Source organism: Dromaius novaehollandiae, chromosome 1 (assembly GCF_036370855.1).
Source record: "Dromaius novaehollandiae isolate bDroNov1 chromosome 1, bDroNov1.hap1, whole genome shotgun sequence".
NCBI classification, from domain to species: domain Eukaryota; kingdom Metazoa; phylum Chordata; class Aves; order Casuariiformes; family Dromaiidae; genus Dromaius; species Dromaius novaehollandiae.
The window spans coordinates 155,824,764-155,845,227 of NC_088098.1; the positions used below are offsets into that span (position 1 = coordinate 155,824,764).

General features: G+C 39.5%; 1 protein-coding gene across 2 annotated transcripts in view; it reads right to left on the reverse strand.

The window, feature by feature from the left end:
• The window catches only part of COL4A2 (collagen type IV alpha 2 chain), a 143,225-nt gene that overhangs the window by 96,588 nt on the left and 26,173 nt on the right, over nt 1–20,464 (reverse strand). For both annotated transcript variants that reach the window (XM_064504018.1, XM_064504013.1), the window contains exon 4: nt 2,869–2,949. In XM_064504018.1, coding sequence (XP_064360088.1) covers nt 2,869–2,949 — 81 coding nt within the window. The remainder of the gene's footprint in view (nt 1–2,868; nt 2,950–20,464) is intronic.

A 20,464-nucleotide genomic window follows, 5' to 3' on the forward strand; every position in this document is an offset into this window, starting at 1 on the left:
TGATGCCATAATTCTTCCTGGCAGGCCTGCTGGGTGCATGCACTAATTTGTGCGAGGTGGTCTTTTGTCCCTAGAAACTGCCTTTATGAAATACGATTCAACTTTTCTGTGCCTTCGTCTCCCACTTTATCTGTTCTCAAACCAAAAGTAGTGTAAGACAGAACCACAGGGCTTCCAGCTGTCATACATCTGGAGACCTGGCACAAATGACCAAAGTTTAGCCGAATCCTCATATATGTAGACAGACAGTGCCTCTGTGCCTCTAGCATGGAGCCCCCAGATGATGTCAAGGGGATATTTTTGTAAAGAGCACTTTATTTAAACAAATGCCCTTGGATGAAGACACTAAATAAAGCATCTTTATCCAAGTGCTGTATCTTAAGAATGGAACTGAAACAATAGCAGAAAATGAAGCAGAAGCACATATAAATAACAAGCAGGCAATTTTTCCAGATGTTTTCTGCTTTAATTATTTGCAATAGTATTTAATACTCTACTGCACTTATATCAGTCAACAGTTTCTGATATGCATTCATTAGCAGCAATCCAAAGAAAGTGCCTTTGTTTGTCTAGTTTTGAGAGATCTGTTATGAAAAGAATGTAAATTTTCATAGAGCGGTAGGGCTGATAACTGGCTGCAGACTTCCACAGCACTATTTTTACCTGAATTCCAGATGCCCTGTAAGTGACAGGTCTGTTGTATCTGACACAGAGAGGCATCGAACAAGCAGGCTCTAGCAAACTTCTTCAGGCATTCTTACAAGTGTAAACATGCAATATGTCTTTTGTGCATGTAATGAGTCACCTCAAACAGCAAATGTGTGTCGTGCCAGATTATACAGAGGTTTTGTGAAAATAAATATTCCCAATGAGTATTAGCATGAGATCAGAAGCTATGCCAAATTTAACTAGTCTCTAAAGGCCAATCTTGTTCCTTAAACCAGCTGTTTAACCAAGGTTGTGACATCTGAAGAGACCAGCAGACTCAAAATATACGCAGTGTATGCTGACTCACAGTGAGGTATGTAATTTCACAGAATTAAAATACAATTTTTGAAGTGTTATAAAATTCTTTAAATTACTTTCTCCAATATTCCTTCATATCTTGCACAATAAACCATAAGAAGCAAAATATAAATTATATTTTGTAACATCCTCCTCTTCTCTTTTTTAGTCTATATTTAATGGGAGCCCAGTGAGATTAGTTACTGAGGTTACTTTGCTTCTCTGACGTCAGTGAAAAATGGAGAGCGAGCACACAAAATTTGCCATTATCTCCTAAGCCAGATACTAAATAAATCACAGGGAGCTTCTGGACACTGGCACCAGACTGATTTTCTACTTGGATAGTTTAACATTTTCAGCTTTTCTAACCTACACATTTACTTTTGTCTGGCTGCCTCTTCTCTTGCACACTTAGCAACTTGTTAAACAAGGCTTATTCAGCCATGAAGGAAAATGAAAAATACGTCAGTTACAAAGTTGGTAGTTTTTCAACAATTGACTGTTTTCATCAACTGTAGAGCAGAACAAGTACATCCATGCTTTGCTCTTAGAACAAAAAAAAGACTCTGAAAAAAGACATTAGTAATATCAGACTTGAACCCATTTCGTACAGCATCAGTTTTTGCCTTTCAGTGCCTTCAGTGGGATGTGGCAGGAGGCACTTGCTAAACTTCATGTGATAAATGGCCATGGTAAGGCAATAGCATCAGGAGAGCGCCCAACTGGAAGCTGTGTCTCAATGGAGGGTTTGTCTGTCTTATTTTCATCGGTTTGCCATTAGGCTATTGTAATGAAAAGCAGACCATGAGCAGATCGTGGTGAGAGGATGGGAGTATATAACCATTACAGTGCTCATGGCTTGGTAATGCAGGGATCATCTGACTTCCACAGAGACCTCAGGACTTCTGCTGTAAACAAGAGTGTTCCCTGCCTCCCACCTACACTGAGCCTTTCCTTCCACCTCTTCTTCCACTCAGACGTAGAGTCAAGCTTGAGGAATGCGATGGGAACCAGACCTGGCAGTGTGCAGTGTAGAAGGAAGGCAGAGAACTAAACAAGCTTATGAGGGCTGTGATAGCAGAAAGAGCATATGACCTGCTGCATCTCTTTCCTGACCTATTCTTAGAGATGGGTGGATGGAAAAGGCTGAATCATCCTCTCAGCTGCAGAAGACCAAATTGTACAGAAGGAGCCTGCCAGCCAGGGCTTTAAGCCACATAGGATAGGAACTGGCCTATGGCTTGGAGCTCTTTGTGGCAGGTGGCTAATCCCTCCCACCCCACCTCCCTTCCTCTGCCTCATCTCCCACTATTCCCCAAAACTGAAAAAAGAGTAACAGCAAGAACCTAACACCACAAAGTCACAAGTGGTTCCCTTCCAGCAGGGATTTTAGGGTTTGCAGGCCTGGTTCCCGCCTGCTTTAACAGACATCACACATATCAGATATCTTTTATGGGATACTATTTCTTTAGAAATATTTCAAGAAGGTTACTGAATGATTTGGTTTATGTTTATTTAGCATTGTCACACAATCCAGGGATGCTCTAGCATATAATACAGGAGGATGTTTGTCCCTAGAATTCTGGTCTAACCAGCTCATTATGGCTGTGAGGTCCCTTGGCTGTGAACTTCAACAGAAGAATGTGCTGCACTTTGTAACAAAGTATTTCTTCAAATCAACAAGTGCTTCAAACTACAGGTACAAATACACAAGTGTAAGATGAAATAACAGAACTTTTTTCTTGAAAAAGAATACTTATTTTAATATCCTTAGCTTTGACCGTCTGACATAGGTCCACATACAACAAATGTTGTTGAACTGGTACCATGAAGAACATGTGAATAGGAAAAAATGTTACTTACACGGCCTCCCTTTTCAGGGAAACACTGACATCCTCCACTGCAGTCTCTTCCTCCACATGGTCCTGTGTAAGTCTTTCCACCCTGCAAACCAGAAGATATATAAAAAGAAAATTAAATATCAATTACAGTATCTGGCACAACAGTAACAAGTCATGCTTAGAAGCAGCAGCACTGAGTGGCCTTCCAGTTTCTGGAGATCAGCAGCAAGAAATATAATGTTACTATATTAATTTCCCCCCACAGTTTCAAAATGTTGCAGCTTCATGTTGAGCAATATGTCTCACACATCTTTTTGAGGCATGCAACAGATATCCCTATCACAGACGTGCAGCTGCTTGGACTCTTCAGGGACACAGTCTAAGTCCTGTGTCACCATGCAGTGCATCCTTCTATGCATGCTCTAAATTGTTGCTATATTTTAAAATATTTATGGGAGAACATAAAGGAAGTCTTGGGTATCATGTTCAAAATCACGAGCCAAACTCCTCCCCCTTTCCTGGCTGCCTATCCTGGAGGCCCCTACAACTTGCTACCAACTACTCTGACCTAGAGTTCAGACCTAGGTTAAGTAGGTAACTGCAGCTACGTCTGTTCTGCATGTCTGGAACTGCCTTGGCCTGGACTGCAAGTACATGAACACAAAATATGCAATGCTGTATGCAAATCTTTGGATGGACTTGAACAGGCAAGCTCGAAATACACCTAATGCACACCAACAGCACAAAATATAGCAGTCACTGTCACTTTTCAGAAACCTGACCAGAAAAGAAGATGCTGTGCTATGGTACAACTTTTATAACTGTAACTCAGTAATTAGGAACACAGGGAAGGCCAGCCTGTGTGGCCCACCTAAGCTCAGGGGTTTGAAACCCTTAAGAGTACCCCAGCAGCCTAGTAAGTAATCTGGGAAAGGAGGAAGAGAGAAGGGGCGATTCCCCATCATTATTTCTGAACCTGTTTTGCCCCACAGCAAATAATTACCAGATCCACAGGGAAAAGAAAGAAGGACTGAAGTCTAGTGGAAGTGAAGTCTACAGGAAGGATGTCTTGGAGCCACAGCTTCTCACTGAGGGCTGCTGCTAATTTTCATGTGCACCACTCCTTACACAAAACCAAAAATACTCCTAAGAACAGAAACCAGACGCAAGGCACCCCAACACGAGGGTGCAGAGTCATGCTCCATTCTGCTTGCTCCCCTCCTAGCCTGGAGAGCTGGGAACCCTTTGCTGCACCGTGGCAGGGATGAACGGCTCCTTCCCCCTCCCTGCCTGAGCATGTTGCCTCTTGAAAGGTGGGTGACTTGGGTACAAACAAGCCTCTAAAACAAAATGGGTGCTCTGAACTGCCTTGCTGTTGTTTAAAAGGGCAGTCGTGCTGCCACCTCGTTTAAACCCCAAACAGTATGTGCTTGACTCCAGCGGGGAGCACTGAGTTCTGGGTTCCTTCCTGCCCTAGCTTCGACTCAAGGATCTAAAATATAGCAAGTGACTGGCACTGCCTTGTTGAGCATTTTTCATGGACTAGCTCTCAGCAATTCACTCCACATGTGCGGTTGCTGGATCACATTTCTGAGGTATGCAGGTCTCTCTTTACACTGTCGAGAACCTGAAAACACCACTCCAGGCTTTGGACTCCAGTGGCTGAGCTGAAGGAACAAAAGGTATGAAGTAGGTGTCTAACAAGCATTACCAAAGTCCTCCTTTGGATTATACTTACACAACAGGTTCTCAAAGTATTATGGCAAGCAGAAATATAAAGTTCCCAAAATAAATTCTTATGTTTGTCATGAGAGGTTGATGGCTGTGCCATAAAATTAATTTCCATATTCAATAGTTTTAGATATTAAAATATTTTCGTTTCAGCTCTCTACTTACTTCCCATGTTCAATGAAATGAACAGGCATTTCACATTGATAAAACAGGACCACAGAACTGAACCCATGCCCCCAGCTATTTAGAAGTTAGATGTTTGATTCAGAAAATTATCTCATGGACATAATAGTGCTCTGCATCTTGCTCTGAACTCCACTTTAGGATTAAGCTAGTATTTAGGGGACATAATAAGCCAAGGCCATTTTCTGAACTCTAGCAACTTGTTCAGGTAGGTCTGTCTGTTAGTTAAATGGTCAAACAGTCACAGACACAGCTTACCAGAGAACTAAACTTACTATTTCCATGTTGCTTTCCTATTAACCTGTTTGCATATGAAGTCTGGATCTCTCTCTTATGTTCTTTCATTTCCACAGAGGTCCCCCCTTCCCCCCTTTTCAGAAACCCAGAACAGTTTTATTCATTTCCATGGATGCCACACAGATCCCTGTGTGAACATTTTCCTCTGCAGGACTAAGGTCTTTGCTAAGGAGCAAGGTACTAAGGAGTGCAGCCATTAAAAGAAATTCATTATGGACTTTTAAAGAGCTGTTTTGGTTGGAGCTGTAAATAACAATGTAACAGTAAAAGACTGACAGATACAATAATTTAATCATGTGGGTTTCCAATTATGCCTACTGCGAAAATAATAAAGAGAACAATAAGGAGTTTATTTCTTTCTTAATTAGCAGAGTGACTCTAAATTTGGTAAACTGTTGCTAAGGAGAAAATAGAGTATGAATCAGAACTATGGCAAGATATTTGTGCACTTGTAAAAAAAGGGAGGCTGCTAATACTAATTTAGACTGGAAGAAGTTCAAGGTCTATTGTTTGTGTACTATCCATCATCCAACATTTTAATTTGCATGTCGTAACAGCACCAGCAGCTAATATGGGGACACAATTGTTTTTTTCCATAATTTTAGGAAGGAAGATTTTTTTTTCTTTTCTCATTTTACGTCCTTTTATGCACATAGATTCATCAGATAATGAAGAGGAAAAATTAGGAAGATTTCTCCAAAGGTAGGGAACTTAATGAGAAAACATTTCAGACCATTGCTAATACGTCTTTTCTGGATTATACTTGGGCTCTCCTTATAGCCTGATATTGGCTTCTTCATTTTTTGACTGCTAGTGGGAGGACTCTGGAAGCCTTTAGTCACATGTAACATTTTCCATTTTATCATCTATGCATGTTTATAATTTTTTGAAGGCAGATAATTGTACCATCATTTAATCTGACATTACAGGGAAGTTACAGTATAAGACATTATGGGAAGTTACAGTATAGAACATTATAGTTTAAGATGTTTTTAAGGTTAAAAAAAAATTTGTTAAAGGTCCTTGTAAAACTACGATGAAAAAAATTATATGCACACAGAGAGACAATTCACATGAAGGGAAATCAAATGGGGACATAATTAGCAATAATTAGAATTCAAAAAGTCCAGTTAAAAACTTAGAAATGGACAATGTAGTTTTAAAGTACCACAAAAATGTTTATTTCTTGAGGAAAAAACATTTCTCGTCATGTAACACCAAGGGTGACAAGCCAGATGTAGATGTCTTGATCTGAAACAGGCGCCTGGACTACCTCTTTAGTCAGTGGGGAAAACAGGCAGTTCTAGGACAAAATTCACCGCATCCTGATTTTGGCATCTATACTGACCACTGCACTAGTCCCAGAAAGTACTTACTTCTCTCTGTTAAGCATAACAGTGGGTGCAGGTGACTAGCTTATACGAAGATATCTACACTGTAGAAGTCTAAAGACAGGGAGACGGATCTCCTAATTTAGTCAGCATGCAGTTAGATTTTGAAAACTGCATTTGCAGCAAAATGGTATTCTACGATCTGTGCAACTAAAGTGGAAAGATGGCAACTTTCTCAAATCCGAGGTTATCTATTGACTGAACATCCAAATACAGATCTTGCTAATTTTTTGTGTGATCCAAAATTTTGCTAATCATTAACAAGTCCAGAGTCTAGGCAGACTCTAGAAATGGGGTTTGTATAATCTAATTTAAGGTACCTGTGATATAGACATCTACAGCACATCATCTGCCCTGCTGTTATAAACAAAACAGGGAATTTAATCAGAACTATTTTAGATATTCCAGATAAACCACACCCTAGAAGGGTCAGTTTTCCTGGCACAGATTATAGAAGTAGCCCAGGGTAACTAGTTCAGATGTATGTGTCTACACTGCAGATGCCTAGATTCAGGTGAGACGAATCCCACGCTATGGGTCTTAATCTGAACGTCCCTGTGAGTAAGAGGTGCTACTGGAACACCAGGCCTCTGATGGGAACAAGGAGTGTGGTGAAAACCATTCAAGGGCAGAGATATAATGTGAGCACAAAATGGGTTATACTGTTGCACTGGTATGCAAGCCATCTGTGCATGAAATGAGAAACTGCTGAATTAGAATTAGGTAGGGGAGTCGAGGCTAACGCATGATAATTCTGTCCAAAATGCATATAATGTAAATGAAATGTAGCCAGCATGAAGTGTAGGCCAGAAAGCTGTTTTGGGATATAAGGCTCTCTCACCTAGATAACTATCAGTAATACAACATTGGGCCAAAATTCCCTAGGTAACAGCATCAGAAACACCGACTTTGGGTATGATTGTAACAAAATTGGTGCCAATAGGGAAAAACTAATACAGGGTGGGTTGTTTATTTGGGAGAAGTCTGGGTGGAGAAAAGCAAATGCACAGGTGGCGAAAAGGTGGGTTCAGGAAAAGAAAAAATGGGAAATAGGGTATTAAATCTGGTGAAGAAAAAAGAAGAGGGGGAATTTTCAGATTGTGGGAATGTGGATGCCTACAAGCAGCAGTGATGCTGACCTGCAGGCCCAAGCCCCCAGGGCACCCCTTGGACTGCCCATGGGACTCTCCATCATGTCTGTGCCTGAAGACTTGGCATGGGAGGGTGGGCTAAGAAGGGATAAACTTGTAAGGAAGGATATACACTTGCACCCAAATACTATGTGCATGAGGATAGGCAATAGAATTGCAACTTAATAGTGCTTATGTGCTATAAGATTTCTTTATAGTAATGTAATTGTGTAATAATACTAATATTAATAATAAGCTCCTCTAGTACAGCTGGCAGAGCCATTTTGCTTCCGGCCATGCACACACCTATGTGCCATCCTGGCCGCCTGGGTTCCAGCTGAATTACTCGGGGATCTAAAAAACAAGGCAGAGTAACTCCCCAGCCGTCTGAGACTATAGCTAAGTAGAAGCTACTAAATATAAAGGGCCGGAGATAGATCCCTGGCTATGGAGTCAAGCAGCACAGACTAGCTTATGTCCACACTGGTCAGAGCCAGCCTTCTTTAGAGCAGATTTATCTTGCAAGACCAAGAAAAAGCAGTCCAGAACAGATGAAGACCTGAAATTCCCTGTCCGCCCTCTTTCAGTTAGCAGTTTAGACAAATCCACAGGGGCCCACACGAGCATGTCTAGCTCACAGAACCAGACCTATCTTGAAATGAGGTTACACTTCCTCTATTTTTAAAATACAGCTGGAGAAGATGATGGGGTGGAGGAGGAATGTGTAGAGCAGCTTTTCCCTGCACCATTCATTGCCCATAACAGTTTCGCAGGAAATGGGACACTGAATTTCAGTGCTCTGACTGAGGAAATCAAACAAGCACCTATCCTTGGAAGTGCTCTAACTAGCAGGCCATGAACTAGGCTGCAATGGATGGTGAAGGTGGAATAAGGAAAGAAATAAATGGAAAGGGAGAAGAGGGAATTTTCCAGCTCTCCCTTTAATAACATTGGGTCACTGTGCTGAAATGAATATGAGATTCATGGTTCAAGGGACCTGAACACAACTTACACTTATACACAAGCAAGAGAAAATGCACAAGTGCCAGCTATGTATGTAAAGCCTGCATATTTTCTTGGTGCTAACACATTATCTTTTTTATGCATGTGAAATAGCAAGCATAAAATGTGGGTGTCCCAATACGAAAAACTTTTTTCATTCTCTTGATTTCTCACAAAATCTTTGTGCCAAAACAGTATTACTTACGTTAGTACATCTTCAGCCAACAAAAGACAATTTCTTTTTAGAGAATTCATAAAGGGTTCTGGTTTTGACTTAAATCCTGTTTCTTTCACCCAAACTCTTAAAAAAAAATTGAAACATATCCCCAGGTCTCTTTAAACTTTGCCACACATTAATGATTTATTACTAATCTTGACCACATTTACGTAATTGCTGTCTCTGCACGCCCATTCAAGTACCTTTACTCTAATGGTTGGTATTCTGACAAAGAACAAAGGCAACAAGAGGACAGGCCTCAAAAGAAAGTTCTATGAGTACATGAAATCCAGGAAATATAAGCCATTTCCTGACATGCTGCTCAAGAAAAAAAAAAAAAAAAAAAAAAAAAAAAAGAGGGAAATTATAATAACCTGGAATCAAAAGATTCTGCACACCCACATTTTCTTTGGTACAGTTTTGTAAGTTACAGTTGTGCATTAACTTCCATCTTGGCACAGCGCGATTCTATTCTTTCCATTGGTCACAGCAGCGACTTCAAGTTTTACTCACAAAGATTTCAGAAGGTCTGGGAACTCACTGAAAAGCTGATCTATGGCTCAGGGTGCTGGCATGCTGCATGCCTCTGCAGCCTGCAGTGGGTGGCATATGCAGATGCTTCGTGTGAGATTTTAGTTTGAAACTCAAGTAAGGATTCCAAACATGCTGAAGCAGCATGTTGCATGGCTGTCAGGAAGACTGGCCCATACTTCCATTGCGAATCCATATTTCCACATTTGACATTCAGTTGTCAAAACTCATATTAATTTCAAATTTATCTATAAAACCTCGATTTATAGGCATTTCATTTTCTGCTTCCTTTCAAAAAAATGGAGAAAAATTAAAATATGGCTATGTTTGGTTATTCCTGTTGTTGAGAAATCAGATAGATAGGAACTTCATTGGTTTTAAGCATAATTGCACAGTTGTATTTGCTCAAAGCCGGCTTTTTACTACTTAAAGAGAGGAAAACATTTGTTGCCTGGATGCCAAACTTATTTCTCTAGAAACATCTATAAACAATCATTCAAAACAAGTACAGAGAATGCTGTCAGTGGGGGAGGCCTGGATTAACCAGCATTAAGCCCAGTCTGGAAAACGCTCTGTCCTCATAGAATTACAATGCCAAAGAAGGAACTAGTCATCTGAAGCTGACTGCTTGCAATCCAGTTGCTCCTAGTATAGTGGACAGTAAGACCACTGTGAAGGCCTTAATTGGCAGGGGAAAGGGAGATATAAATTGGCACATTCAGAGAGGAAGGAAAAGATGTGGGTGTGGATGCTCTCTCCAACTGTTCTGAGAATTATTTAACTAAGAAATAATTCTTTCTTTCATATTTGAATGGAAGCCAGAATCTCTTCTAGACTGGATGCATGTCAATTGGAATAATTTACTGCGTGACCTCAATATCATATGAATGTTTACATTTCCCACCAAAAGTAGGGGGAGCAATGTATTTACATATCCTTCAATGAGAAAAAGCCTGTAGGAGGACGCTGGTCCCAGGATGAACACACAGAGACAATGCCACCAGCCATACTCAGAGAGCTGGTCTCTAACAACTGCCTAATTGAATCTTCACAATGTAATGAATACAGCAATGCTTGTGGCGAATCGTATGCTTTACTGATTTGTGTGGAGTTTCAAATGCTATTTCTCTCTCGCTATGGAGTGTATTGAGAAAACTGGAATGCAGGTCTCTGAGTAAGCAGCTTGCTTCGGTTCTGAGTCCAGGTGAACGTGCAAATGTCAAGAGGAGGAGCACACAAAAGCAGCACAGCTCCTAAGCACTGAGATACCTGGGCTTGATGTCTGGGGGTGAGGTAAGGCAGGGCGAGAGAACACAAAGTCTGTGATGCTGAAAAGTCCTGAAAAGACATAAACTTGCCCTTTCAAATATGTCTCAGCAATTGTGTCAAGGGCAGCAATGGGAAACACGAACCTGTACCTCTTAGAAATGAAGCTATGAAAGACTTTCCTCTTATGGACCAGCTTGTGTCTCTTAATTACATGAACCTTCTGGCATGCAGCCCTGATTTGGAGGCTGTATAGTTTCATTTCAAAATGGAACTTCACAGTTCTACAAGCTCACTCTATTTGGGGCACTATTTACCATCCCCTTTCCTAATTATAAAGTTCTCCTGTCCTAGTTTTCAGACTGTGCTTCACAGCAACTGCAGAAGCCAGACATACTACAGTGTGAAGTTACCCTTCACGTTTTCATAAAAGCATTTTTATTTCTGTGGCTTTCCTCCCAAACACATATTTACCCAGGAAACCAGATGGAATCCAGAAGGAGCTGCTGTGATATAGTAGACATTAAAAAGAAAGTCGGGTCTTTAAGAGGCTTAATCACAGCGTAAATCATAAAAGCTGCCTAAATATACAGTACAGATATTTGAATAACTAACCAGGGGTCTTGCCCACTTGCCCAGCATAGGGTAGTTTGCAAACAGTGTACTTCCCAGCAAGCAACATATGCCATGAGATAGTTTTCTGTCAAGAAGTCAGTGAGTAGGGGCCTGGTATTTTACAGGTACAGACACTAGATTCAGCTGCATTTAGCTGGATTATTCCTCACAGAGATGATTATATGTTATCCTAAGAAAGGAATATGAGATGGGAAAAAAACAGTTAAAACACAATAAAAATGGTCACCATTATATAAATATTCATCACTGCTCTTTATTTCTGAATAATCTGCAATGCTATGGAAAATTGCAATGTGCTGCAGCTCTAAAGATCTAATTGAGGAGAGTTAAGATACAGAGGGCTTTTCCTGGAATAAAATTGCATCCAAAGAAGGAAGCACAAGGTCCTCTGTGACTTCCCTATTAAAGACAGGTGATTTTGGTGCCTAAAGGAATGACAATTCTTGCCTTAAAGATCAACTAAGTCTTGAGCATACATTATCAAGAGAGAGGTGATGTTGCAGGCAACCTAAACTCTCTGAGAAGTGTGCCATCATGGCTGAAGATATCTGCAGTACTTCTCAAAAAGGGGCAAATGTTACAGGGTCATCAACTGACACCCAAGAGCTAGAGCGTTTACAGAAGAACAGTAAAAGTGTTGCTCCTATTAGCACTCCATTTTCAATTTTACCAGCTTAGGAATCATATCTACTCACAGAAAAAAAAAGAGATATGAGTCTAGTAAGAGTTTGAAGCTGGAAATATATTGATAAAGGTAAGCAAAATAAGGTATGCAAATTATTAGTTATTATTAATAACTACTATTAATTAAGGTAAGCTAATACCCACTGGCTTCCTTGATTATAATATGCTCAGACACTTTGTGAACATGTAGATGCCTAAATTTAGGTGACTTAACTCTCCCTCTGCACAAATAGTCAGATGATATTTACAGCCATATATCAGAGAAAGAAGATGCTGAAGTGGCTGAAGGAAAATCTGGATTGCTAAATTGAAATTTTATTTTGATATCTTTTTTAACTTGATTCCACTTTGGCAAATTCATGCTTTTAGAGATGCATATTATTTTAGTCTTTTATCTTTTCTTATAAGACAACTGATTCTCCTCTACCACGCAGCATGGCATTCCTCATCTAACAGCGTGGTGGTGATCCTTAGAGTAAGAGCACCAGGACATCTTAACAAGAGCCCCACCTCCCAGCATATCATTCCTAACTGAATCTGGTTAGGTGGCTTTAAAAATTAACACTACAGGAGTCAGCAGAAGTGTTTTCCAGTTATGATGGCCAAGAAAGCTATCTAATGTGGCAAAGCAGACATATTTACTTGTGTCTCTAGGGAGTCTGTGATGACAAGCTATACTAGAAGGCACAGTTTGTTTCTCCTTTAATTTTTATTCTATTAGAAAGTCCTATGCAAACTACTACACAATTTGTATTTGATTTGCACAAGTGTAAATGCCTGTGTAAGGCGCAAGTTAGTGAACAGTGTAACCACCTGGTATGTTCAATTATATTGCACAGTGGATCAAAAATATTTTCCATAAAGCAATAAGGATAAGAGACTGTCAGCCGTTAATCTGAATTTGGCTTTTGTCCAATATTTTATATTACTGAAATAAAATCCCCCTTCCCGTCACCAAGTACAGAAAGCCATTTGTTCACATACTAGTAGCACAATAATGAAACACAGAATCCACTCATTAAAGTAGCAATTTCTATATTTAACTACTTTTAGTTTCTGAAGTCTAGTCATTTTCAGTTCTGGAAAGACATCCAAATAATGATATCATTTGCTTCAAACAATAGAAAGTCTGGATGCTATTCTATATATGGAGATTTTTTAGTCTATTTATAAACCACGCCAGTTATTTGACCTGTCTAGTTTACTCACCTACGTAAATTGGCAAACTCAGGAAACTTACTTAAGAACATATTACTCTCAGTGATTGGGAAACCTTAAAGTTGTTAAATCATATTTCACATGTGTATCCAATAATTCTAAAACTGATTTGCACCTATTAAAAACCTAGAATAAACAAACCTGCCAATGTAGGAAAGATTTTTGCTTTTGAACAAGCAGCAGTGCAATTGCATTAGCTCTACTCAAGAGTTAGAGATTGATATAAAACAGCTGTACAGCTGTTTTCATGGCTGTGTCTTCTGTATTTGTTCAGTGCAGTGCAATGGTGCCAGGTTTTCCCCAATGTAAGCATAACCACTGAGACTTTATTCCAGTTTCCTGATTTCTGTAATTACTTAAAAATGCCTGTTTGTGTGTGAACTGTATTTATATATTTAGTTACTTAGCTAGTTTTCCTCTGAAGAATAGCTGTATACAGCCATAACCTGCTGACCTGGTTCTTATGTATTCAGAGATCCTGGGAGGTTTTTTTCTCTTGGGTGGTGGGAGGTTGGTGACAGTTTTTGATGGCTTTTTTTTAAACCTGCTGTGCCTGCAAAATCAGACATACCTGAGAGGGAAAGAGCGAGTTGAGTCAGAGTTCTTCTTGCAGAATTATTTACTAAATAGCAATTAGATGTATACAGCAAGAACTGGAACTGAGGAGCTATCACTGAGAGCATAATTTGAAAGGAATGGATTCGCACAGGTTTATCACTGATGGCTCAGACTAACTGACACTGCTTTTATTATGCATGGTGATGGGTAAGTATTTAGCCCAATATAACCCTTACAGTTCTGGCTCAGTTTTCAGAGTCGGCTGTTAGACAAATCACTGTACTGGAAATATTAAATGTGGAAATTTGCTATGCAACTTTTCAGAACTGCTTCTCAGGATAGGACTGGTATTTCCTTAAAAGTAAGAAGAATGGATAAGAGATTTGCAAACTGGGAAAAGAACTACATTTGATGATGGAAGGGTTTATTGCTAACTGCTTGGTCAGATGCAACACCCACCATTTCCTTTCTATTTGAAAAAAGAAAAAGACCATGAGAACTAGCTTTCTTACTGACCTATTACATTTTTCAGTTCAGATTCCAAAACACAATCTCCTCCCTGAACCTTTTACTCTACGCTCTGAGTGGATCAGATAAAACTATTCAGGTCGTTGAATATCAGGCATTTAGTCACTTGTGTTCTCCATATCCATTTGGCCATTTCAAACTGGAAAAAGTCAGCAGGATGTGATTGCAAAATAGCAAAACACATAGTCCTAAGTAAATATTTTTGGAATGGGTCTAAAAAGCTCAATAAATATCTGCTGGAGTGGTTACTGTGAATTTCTACTATTGAGACATTTTTCTTTGGTAAAGATTTGGGTGAAACAGTGGACATATGCTACAGGCTTTAACATACCAGGACTATATGCAGACCCCATTGCAAATTTTGCTGTTTGCGGTGGAGTCAAACCAGGCAATCTGTATTTCCTAAAATATAGAAAAAAACATTCATAAAAAAGATCTCATCTTTGTGGATATAAAAATTGATAGACAAGTATAAGTGATAATCTTCTCTCTCACCTATATACTTTTGATTTGCAAGATATCTTAATAAATTTTCACAAAGAGAAAAGAATGGACCTGGAAAAGCTTCTCCTGCTTTTTTTAAATTTGCAAATGAAATGTCCCAATATGCACCTGAACATCTGAAAAATTATAACAGTGGAAGCAGCACTATTCCTGCTCGTAACAATTGCATGCTATTTTTCAGTTCCCACTTCTACCTAAAGCCATTTTAGTTACTTCCCTATTCAAGAGACAAAATCCATAGCGTAATGCAATGCTGATTTTATTTTGCATATTTGTGATCAGCTGATGCCAAAATCTGAAACCTGGAATGGATAAATTAAGTTCTCCTTGATATTAAAATAAATAGCAGAGAGTTTTTCTTTGGATTTTTTTTTCATCCTTCCTACTCACTTCTATATGAATTTCTCGGAGTGATGGTAAGTTTGTTTTTGTGTTTTCCATGTTTCTGTTTCTTCAAAATGTCCAAATGGCAATACAAGAGTGCTACCACAGCCACAATTTGTCACCATGAAATGCAGGCTCAGGTGAACACAGTGTGCAATTTACCTTTATCCACAATAAAAAAAAGGGCTCTTCTCGCCCATATGCAGCATTGCTTTATCACTTATAACCTGCTTCAGTTTAGCAGCTGACCTGATTTCTGCAGTATTTCAGAGCTGAGTTGAATGCACTTTCCCAGAGTCACATGACGAGTCACTGATTCAGCTTGGTCTAGGACCCAAGACCTTTCTGCCTTCCAGTCCGTTACTCTAACCAACAGACAAACACTGTCTGCATTGCTGCAATAAGTCTTGTGGCTCAGTCTCCACACCAAAAAAGCCCTTATCACAGTACAAACAACTAACATACTGGGATTATAAACAACCAAATATTAAGCTTCTTTAAACTGACCGAAGTGATGTCATCTGGCCTTTCTTTCACATCTTCTTTCATTATATGCTTGTCTTTTCAAATGTAGCCACAAAAATCCACAAATGTTCATGTCTTGGCATGGAGTAGAACACAGACAAGAATAAACCAAGGAATACACCTGTATTTCATTATAAAAGAAATGAGATTGGCTTGACTTTTAAAACAGATAGAAGGGACTCTTCAGCACTCATCAAGTTTAGAAGTCTTAGTGACTTATAAGTGATGCTTTATTTAGAACACATTTCCTGTACAAACTGTGTACCCCACACAATTCAGGAGGAAGAATTTTGAATTGGAAATCCAGATGAGGGAAACAGCAGACAGGATTTCTGTCTTCAGCTTTGCCACAAGCATCTTTCTACAAAACTTCTCTTAAGTGATGTTGATTCTAAATGTTGAGTTGGGATGTCCAAAGCTCAAGAATGAAGCTTAGAAATAATTATCAGTAATGATATGAAAATAACCTGACATTGCAACATTCACATCAGAGTCACAACACCACTCCAAAAAACCCTCAAGCTCCATCTCCTTGCTGGCCTCCATGAAACCTCACAGATTATATCTCATGCGTCTGTTTGGAATAAATCTTTGGATTAGAGACCAGTAACAAGACAGTCACTTTCTTGGGCAGATATCACCCTATTAGCACAGGCCACTCAAAGCTCCCAAACGACATGAAAACCCAGTGGCCTTTCCCTGACATAAGACACAAGACTCCACCAAACTCCAAAGCCTGGTAGAGGACAACAGCTCTTCACATGGACTGACTGAGGAATGAAGACTCCACTGAATCATTATTACAGATATGCCTCGGCCACTGTCAGAGCCTTCTCCAGCAGCCCTTTCCTCTCCCACATAGCGTCAAAGCTCCATTTTCAGTCACTGGAAGACAACACAGAAAATAATCTATCTGTCTTTCCTTTCTTTTCTCTCATCATGGAGAAGTCAGTTTCTATGCCATATTCTGTGAGAAGAACAGACCTTAAAGCAAAATATGATACATTTCTGATACAACAACTCTGCTTTTTCCTTCCTAACAGAATTCTTTCTGACAATTTAGTTTTATAAAAGAGACTTAATGGTTGAACTGCTGAAAGAATGATAAAATAGCTCCATTAGTTGCCTCCTAACCATATCGTTCTTGCTCTGTTCTTTTCATCTAAGCAGCCTCTAATAAATTACTCCAGCTGATTTTTGAAACACAGATCTTTTTCACGAATAGGTAACAGTACTGACACATGCCAAATCAGTAATGAGGTTTCAGGTCCTATCATGCTTTGTCAGTAATAGCTATTGTTCACAAATGGATGCCACTAAGCAGCATTCTTTGAGGTGCTGAGCACTGATTGTTTAGTGCCCACAATTTGCATGAGGAGAACCTCATTCCTCCTTCAAAAGAGATAAGCATCAGCCCCCAGGAGATTCCCACTATTTATATTACTCCATTTGTAAACTCTCCCTTTTCTGTTCCTAAAGGTGAGCAGAGGGTTTCCTTAGTCATACGATTCTGGAACCTGTTTAGCTGAATTGGAAAGATGCGAAAACAAGTCTTGGAGACATCTAATCCAAATCTTGTCCTCTTTATTTCCTTAGTGTGTACTTACACACACACACAAGTGTAATTGGTTTTCCAGCTGTGAAAAAGAATAGTTTTTTTTTCTGGCTCTTTTTCCTTAATTTTCTCCTTTTTCTGATGAACGGATCTCTTGGGTTTCCCTCAGGCAACTACTTTTCAGCAGCAGGAGATCTCACATCAGCTGCTACCTTCGCTTCAATTTCAATTTTATTGCTGAAGCACAATCTTTTAGCTTAACTGCGCCAGTTCACTACATCTCCCAGTTTTCATGACTCTAACTTTTCACACTGTCCATTCAGAATATTTATTCTGCAGTTTTTACTTCTGATAATCTAAGAATAATATTTTAATTTCCCCTGGCATTTTTGACTCTTTCCCATTACCTTCCACATGCTCTTTCTTTCTCTCTGTACAGCATGTGGGTCACCAAGGCATATGCACAACTCCCTAAAGTGGATTACAGTCACACTTACATTAATCCTTATTTCACGGTAGTGATGTCTGCCATCCGCTAGTACAGAGAACAATTGATTTAGTAGCTTATGAAAGTACTTCTTGCTACTAATTTTTATGCGCTTGCCAGATTTTGGAGTCTAGATCATTAGCTGATGCAGGTAGGCAAGATACTAAGAATATGGGCATGACAAAAAATTCCTTGAAAACCTTGGAATAAGAATAATAAAGCCCCTGTATGGATTTTCCTCCAAATATTTACCCAGCAAGAGAAAGGATCTCTACAATTACAAACCTCCTAGAGTTTTTTGTGACTTCCCTACGCCATATCTCTTCTCACTGCCTAATCCCCCACATCTATCTCTTAATGCAAACGGCCAGCATGTCTGAACAAAGTCGTCCCACTAAATCTCATCTTTTCCCTTGATCATGAAAACTGAGCCTCTTGTTGCATACTAGAGAACTCCATCACCGTCATAAAGCATGACATTCACTGTTGTGAATTCTTCCTCTGTATGCTAGATCGTATAGCAGAAGAGAATGTTTTCTTATGGTTTTTCATATCTTTAGATCTCTAAGAAAACATTAGTTCTTAAGTATTTTCTCTGTAAGCCGTAGAAATAATATAAAAATCATGTAAAAACTGCTCTTAAAATCTTACAGTAATAGACCCCCCCAATTTACTTATTTAACACTTCTAAGTCAAAATCGCATTATGCTACCCTTGGTACAAAAGCATAACACAAATGTGATTATTACCCCAAAGTGGTAACAATTCAACTCTCTATTGCTATCTTTTGCTAGCAACAGAGGTCCTAGATGAGACATGACTTACATCACAGAAGACAACAGTTTATGCCAGATGCTAAAACAGCGATAGGATGCATTACAAAAACAATCTGGAGGGCTTGTATTCTGACAGAAGATGCTAGGTATTAGCCATCCCTGTTTTTTTATCTTTTCCTTTTTCAAACATTTTCTGCTTGTTGTTCATTCGATTTATTTTCTTTAGGCCTGACACCAATCTAACCTAAGCCAGCTGTGCGCTGAACATTTTTTTCCCGTCACACTACACTGTATTCAGTTCTAGCTATCACAGTGGAGCCTGTGGGGAGAGCAGGGAGGGAAATACTTGCTGAGACCTCCCTTCCACCATCAGCAGACACTTGGGAAGAAGGTGGAGAGTAATACAGCATTGCCACACTTTGCTGTGTCTATTTTGCTAGAAATAGCTGGCACAGTAAAAGGGAGGTTAACTTATTTCTCACTTCCCTCCCCTGCCCCCATCCCAGGAAGGCTGTTGGAGAAAAGAAATTCTTCTGAATTGTACATCCGTCCCATGTCTCCTCCTGGGAAGGGACAGTTATTTCTTATCTTGGCTGTTTTACATCACTGAAATGTAAAGGGAGAGTTTGGAGGAAGGAAATGAGAGAAAAGACAGAGATGTCTATGTTTTAGAGCATTGGAGGGAACTGCTGTGTACATACCACATGGTAGGGTGTGGGGGTGGGAAGAGGAACACTGTAGGTAATGATGAGCTAGAAAAACTCCCCTGATACAAAAATAGTTTTTTTCAGTGCAAAAGAGATCTTTGATCAGCTATCTGATCTTTGTGTTTTTTTCTTTTTTAATTACAATTAAATATCTTTACATTATTTCAACCTGTAAACTTCTCCTTTAGTGACTGTCCTGTGAGATCCTAAAGAAAAGATGTAGTTGTCTATTATTCGTGCCTCAAAGATACAAAGGAAAGAAAAACAGCCTTTTTTCCTGTTTTCTAGGACACACTGTCCCAGGAAATATGGACTTATGGCTAAATCTCATGTAAATAATGTCATGTAAAATGGGTACTCTGAGGAGACACAAAGGAACTTTAATTATCTCATTTAGAAGAGGCTCTTGTTAAAGCACACAGAGTTGAAATACGTGAGGAGTAAACTTCAAAAGATCTGGAGTTAGAGATAAAACACGCAAAACTCAGAGTACTTATCTGAAGCTTATCTGACCTATTTGATGCTCCTAAGTCTGCAAAATAATACCAGAAATCTTGTACAAGCAGGCTTTTTGTGATAATTTCAGAACTTGCAGAAATTTGATCTCTTTGGTAGGAATTCTTCACCTCTGGACTTTGTTGTAACACTGAGAGTGGTGTGAGAAAACAAAAATCAGCAGCTTATGAAACTTCCACCACTGAAGTCCTAACCATACATTTCATAACTGTTACTGATTTAGATGCTTAAAATTCCTCATTTAAGTGTGTTACTACTGCACTGATGGGAACTTAGACAAACTCGGTCACTTTTGCTTTGAAAGCATGTGGTCTGAAGTGAAGAAGAGCAGTCTTTTCCCAAGAACTCTTGCGGACAACCAGTCTAGAGCCAAGAGCAGGAACAACATCTGTTGGCACCTGCTAGAGAGGAAAGGGAATTGAACAAGCTGGAACTACAGACCAGGGCTAATCAGGCTTATCTGAACATTTATTTTCTAGTATTTGGGGCTTTTCTGTTAAAAACAGCTAAGTTAAAGCGTGGAAGATTGTATGTACGAACATGCTGGCAAAAACATAGGTAACTTCCCTGTGCCAAATATATCTGGGGCAAATGGCAGTGCTAATGAACTGTTCGTGGGGGCGAAGAGATTCCAAGAGGATTTTCCTTTTCTTCTTTTTTCTTCAGAAAAGTAAGAAAGCTTAATTCAGTCAGCCTGTTCTGTGTGGCTGGGACTCCGCATGGATCCCTGCATCACTGCACTTTCTCTAAAGGAACAGCAAGACTGCAGGGACTGCGGGGAGCTAGGCGCAA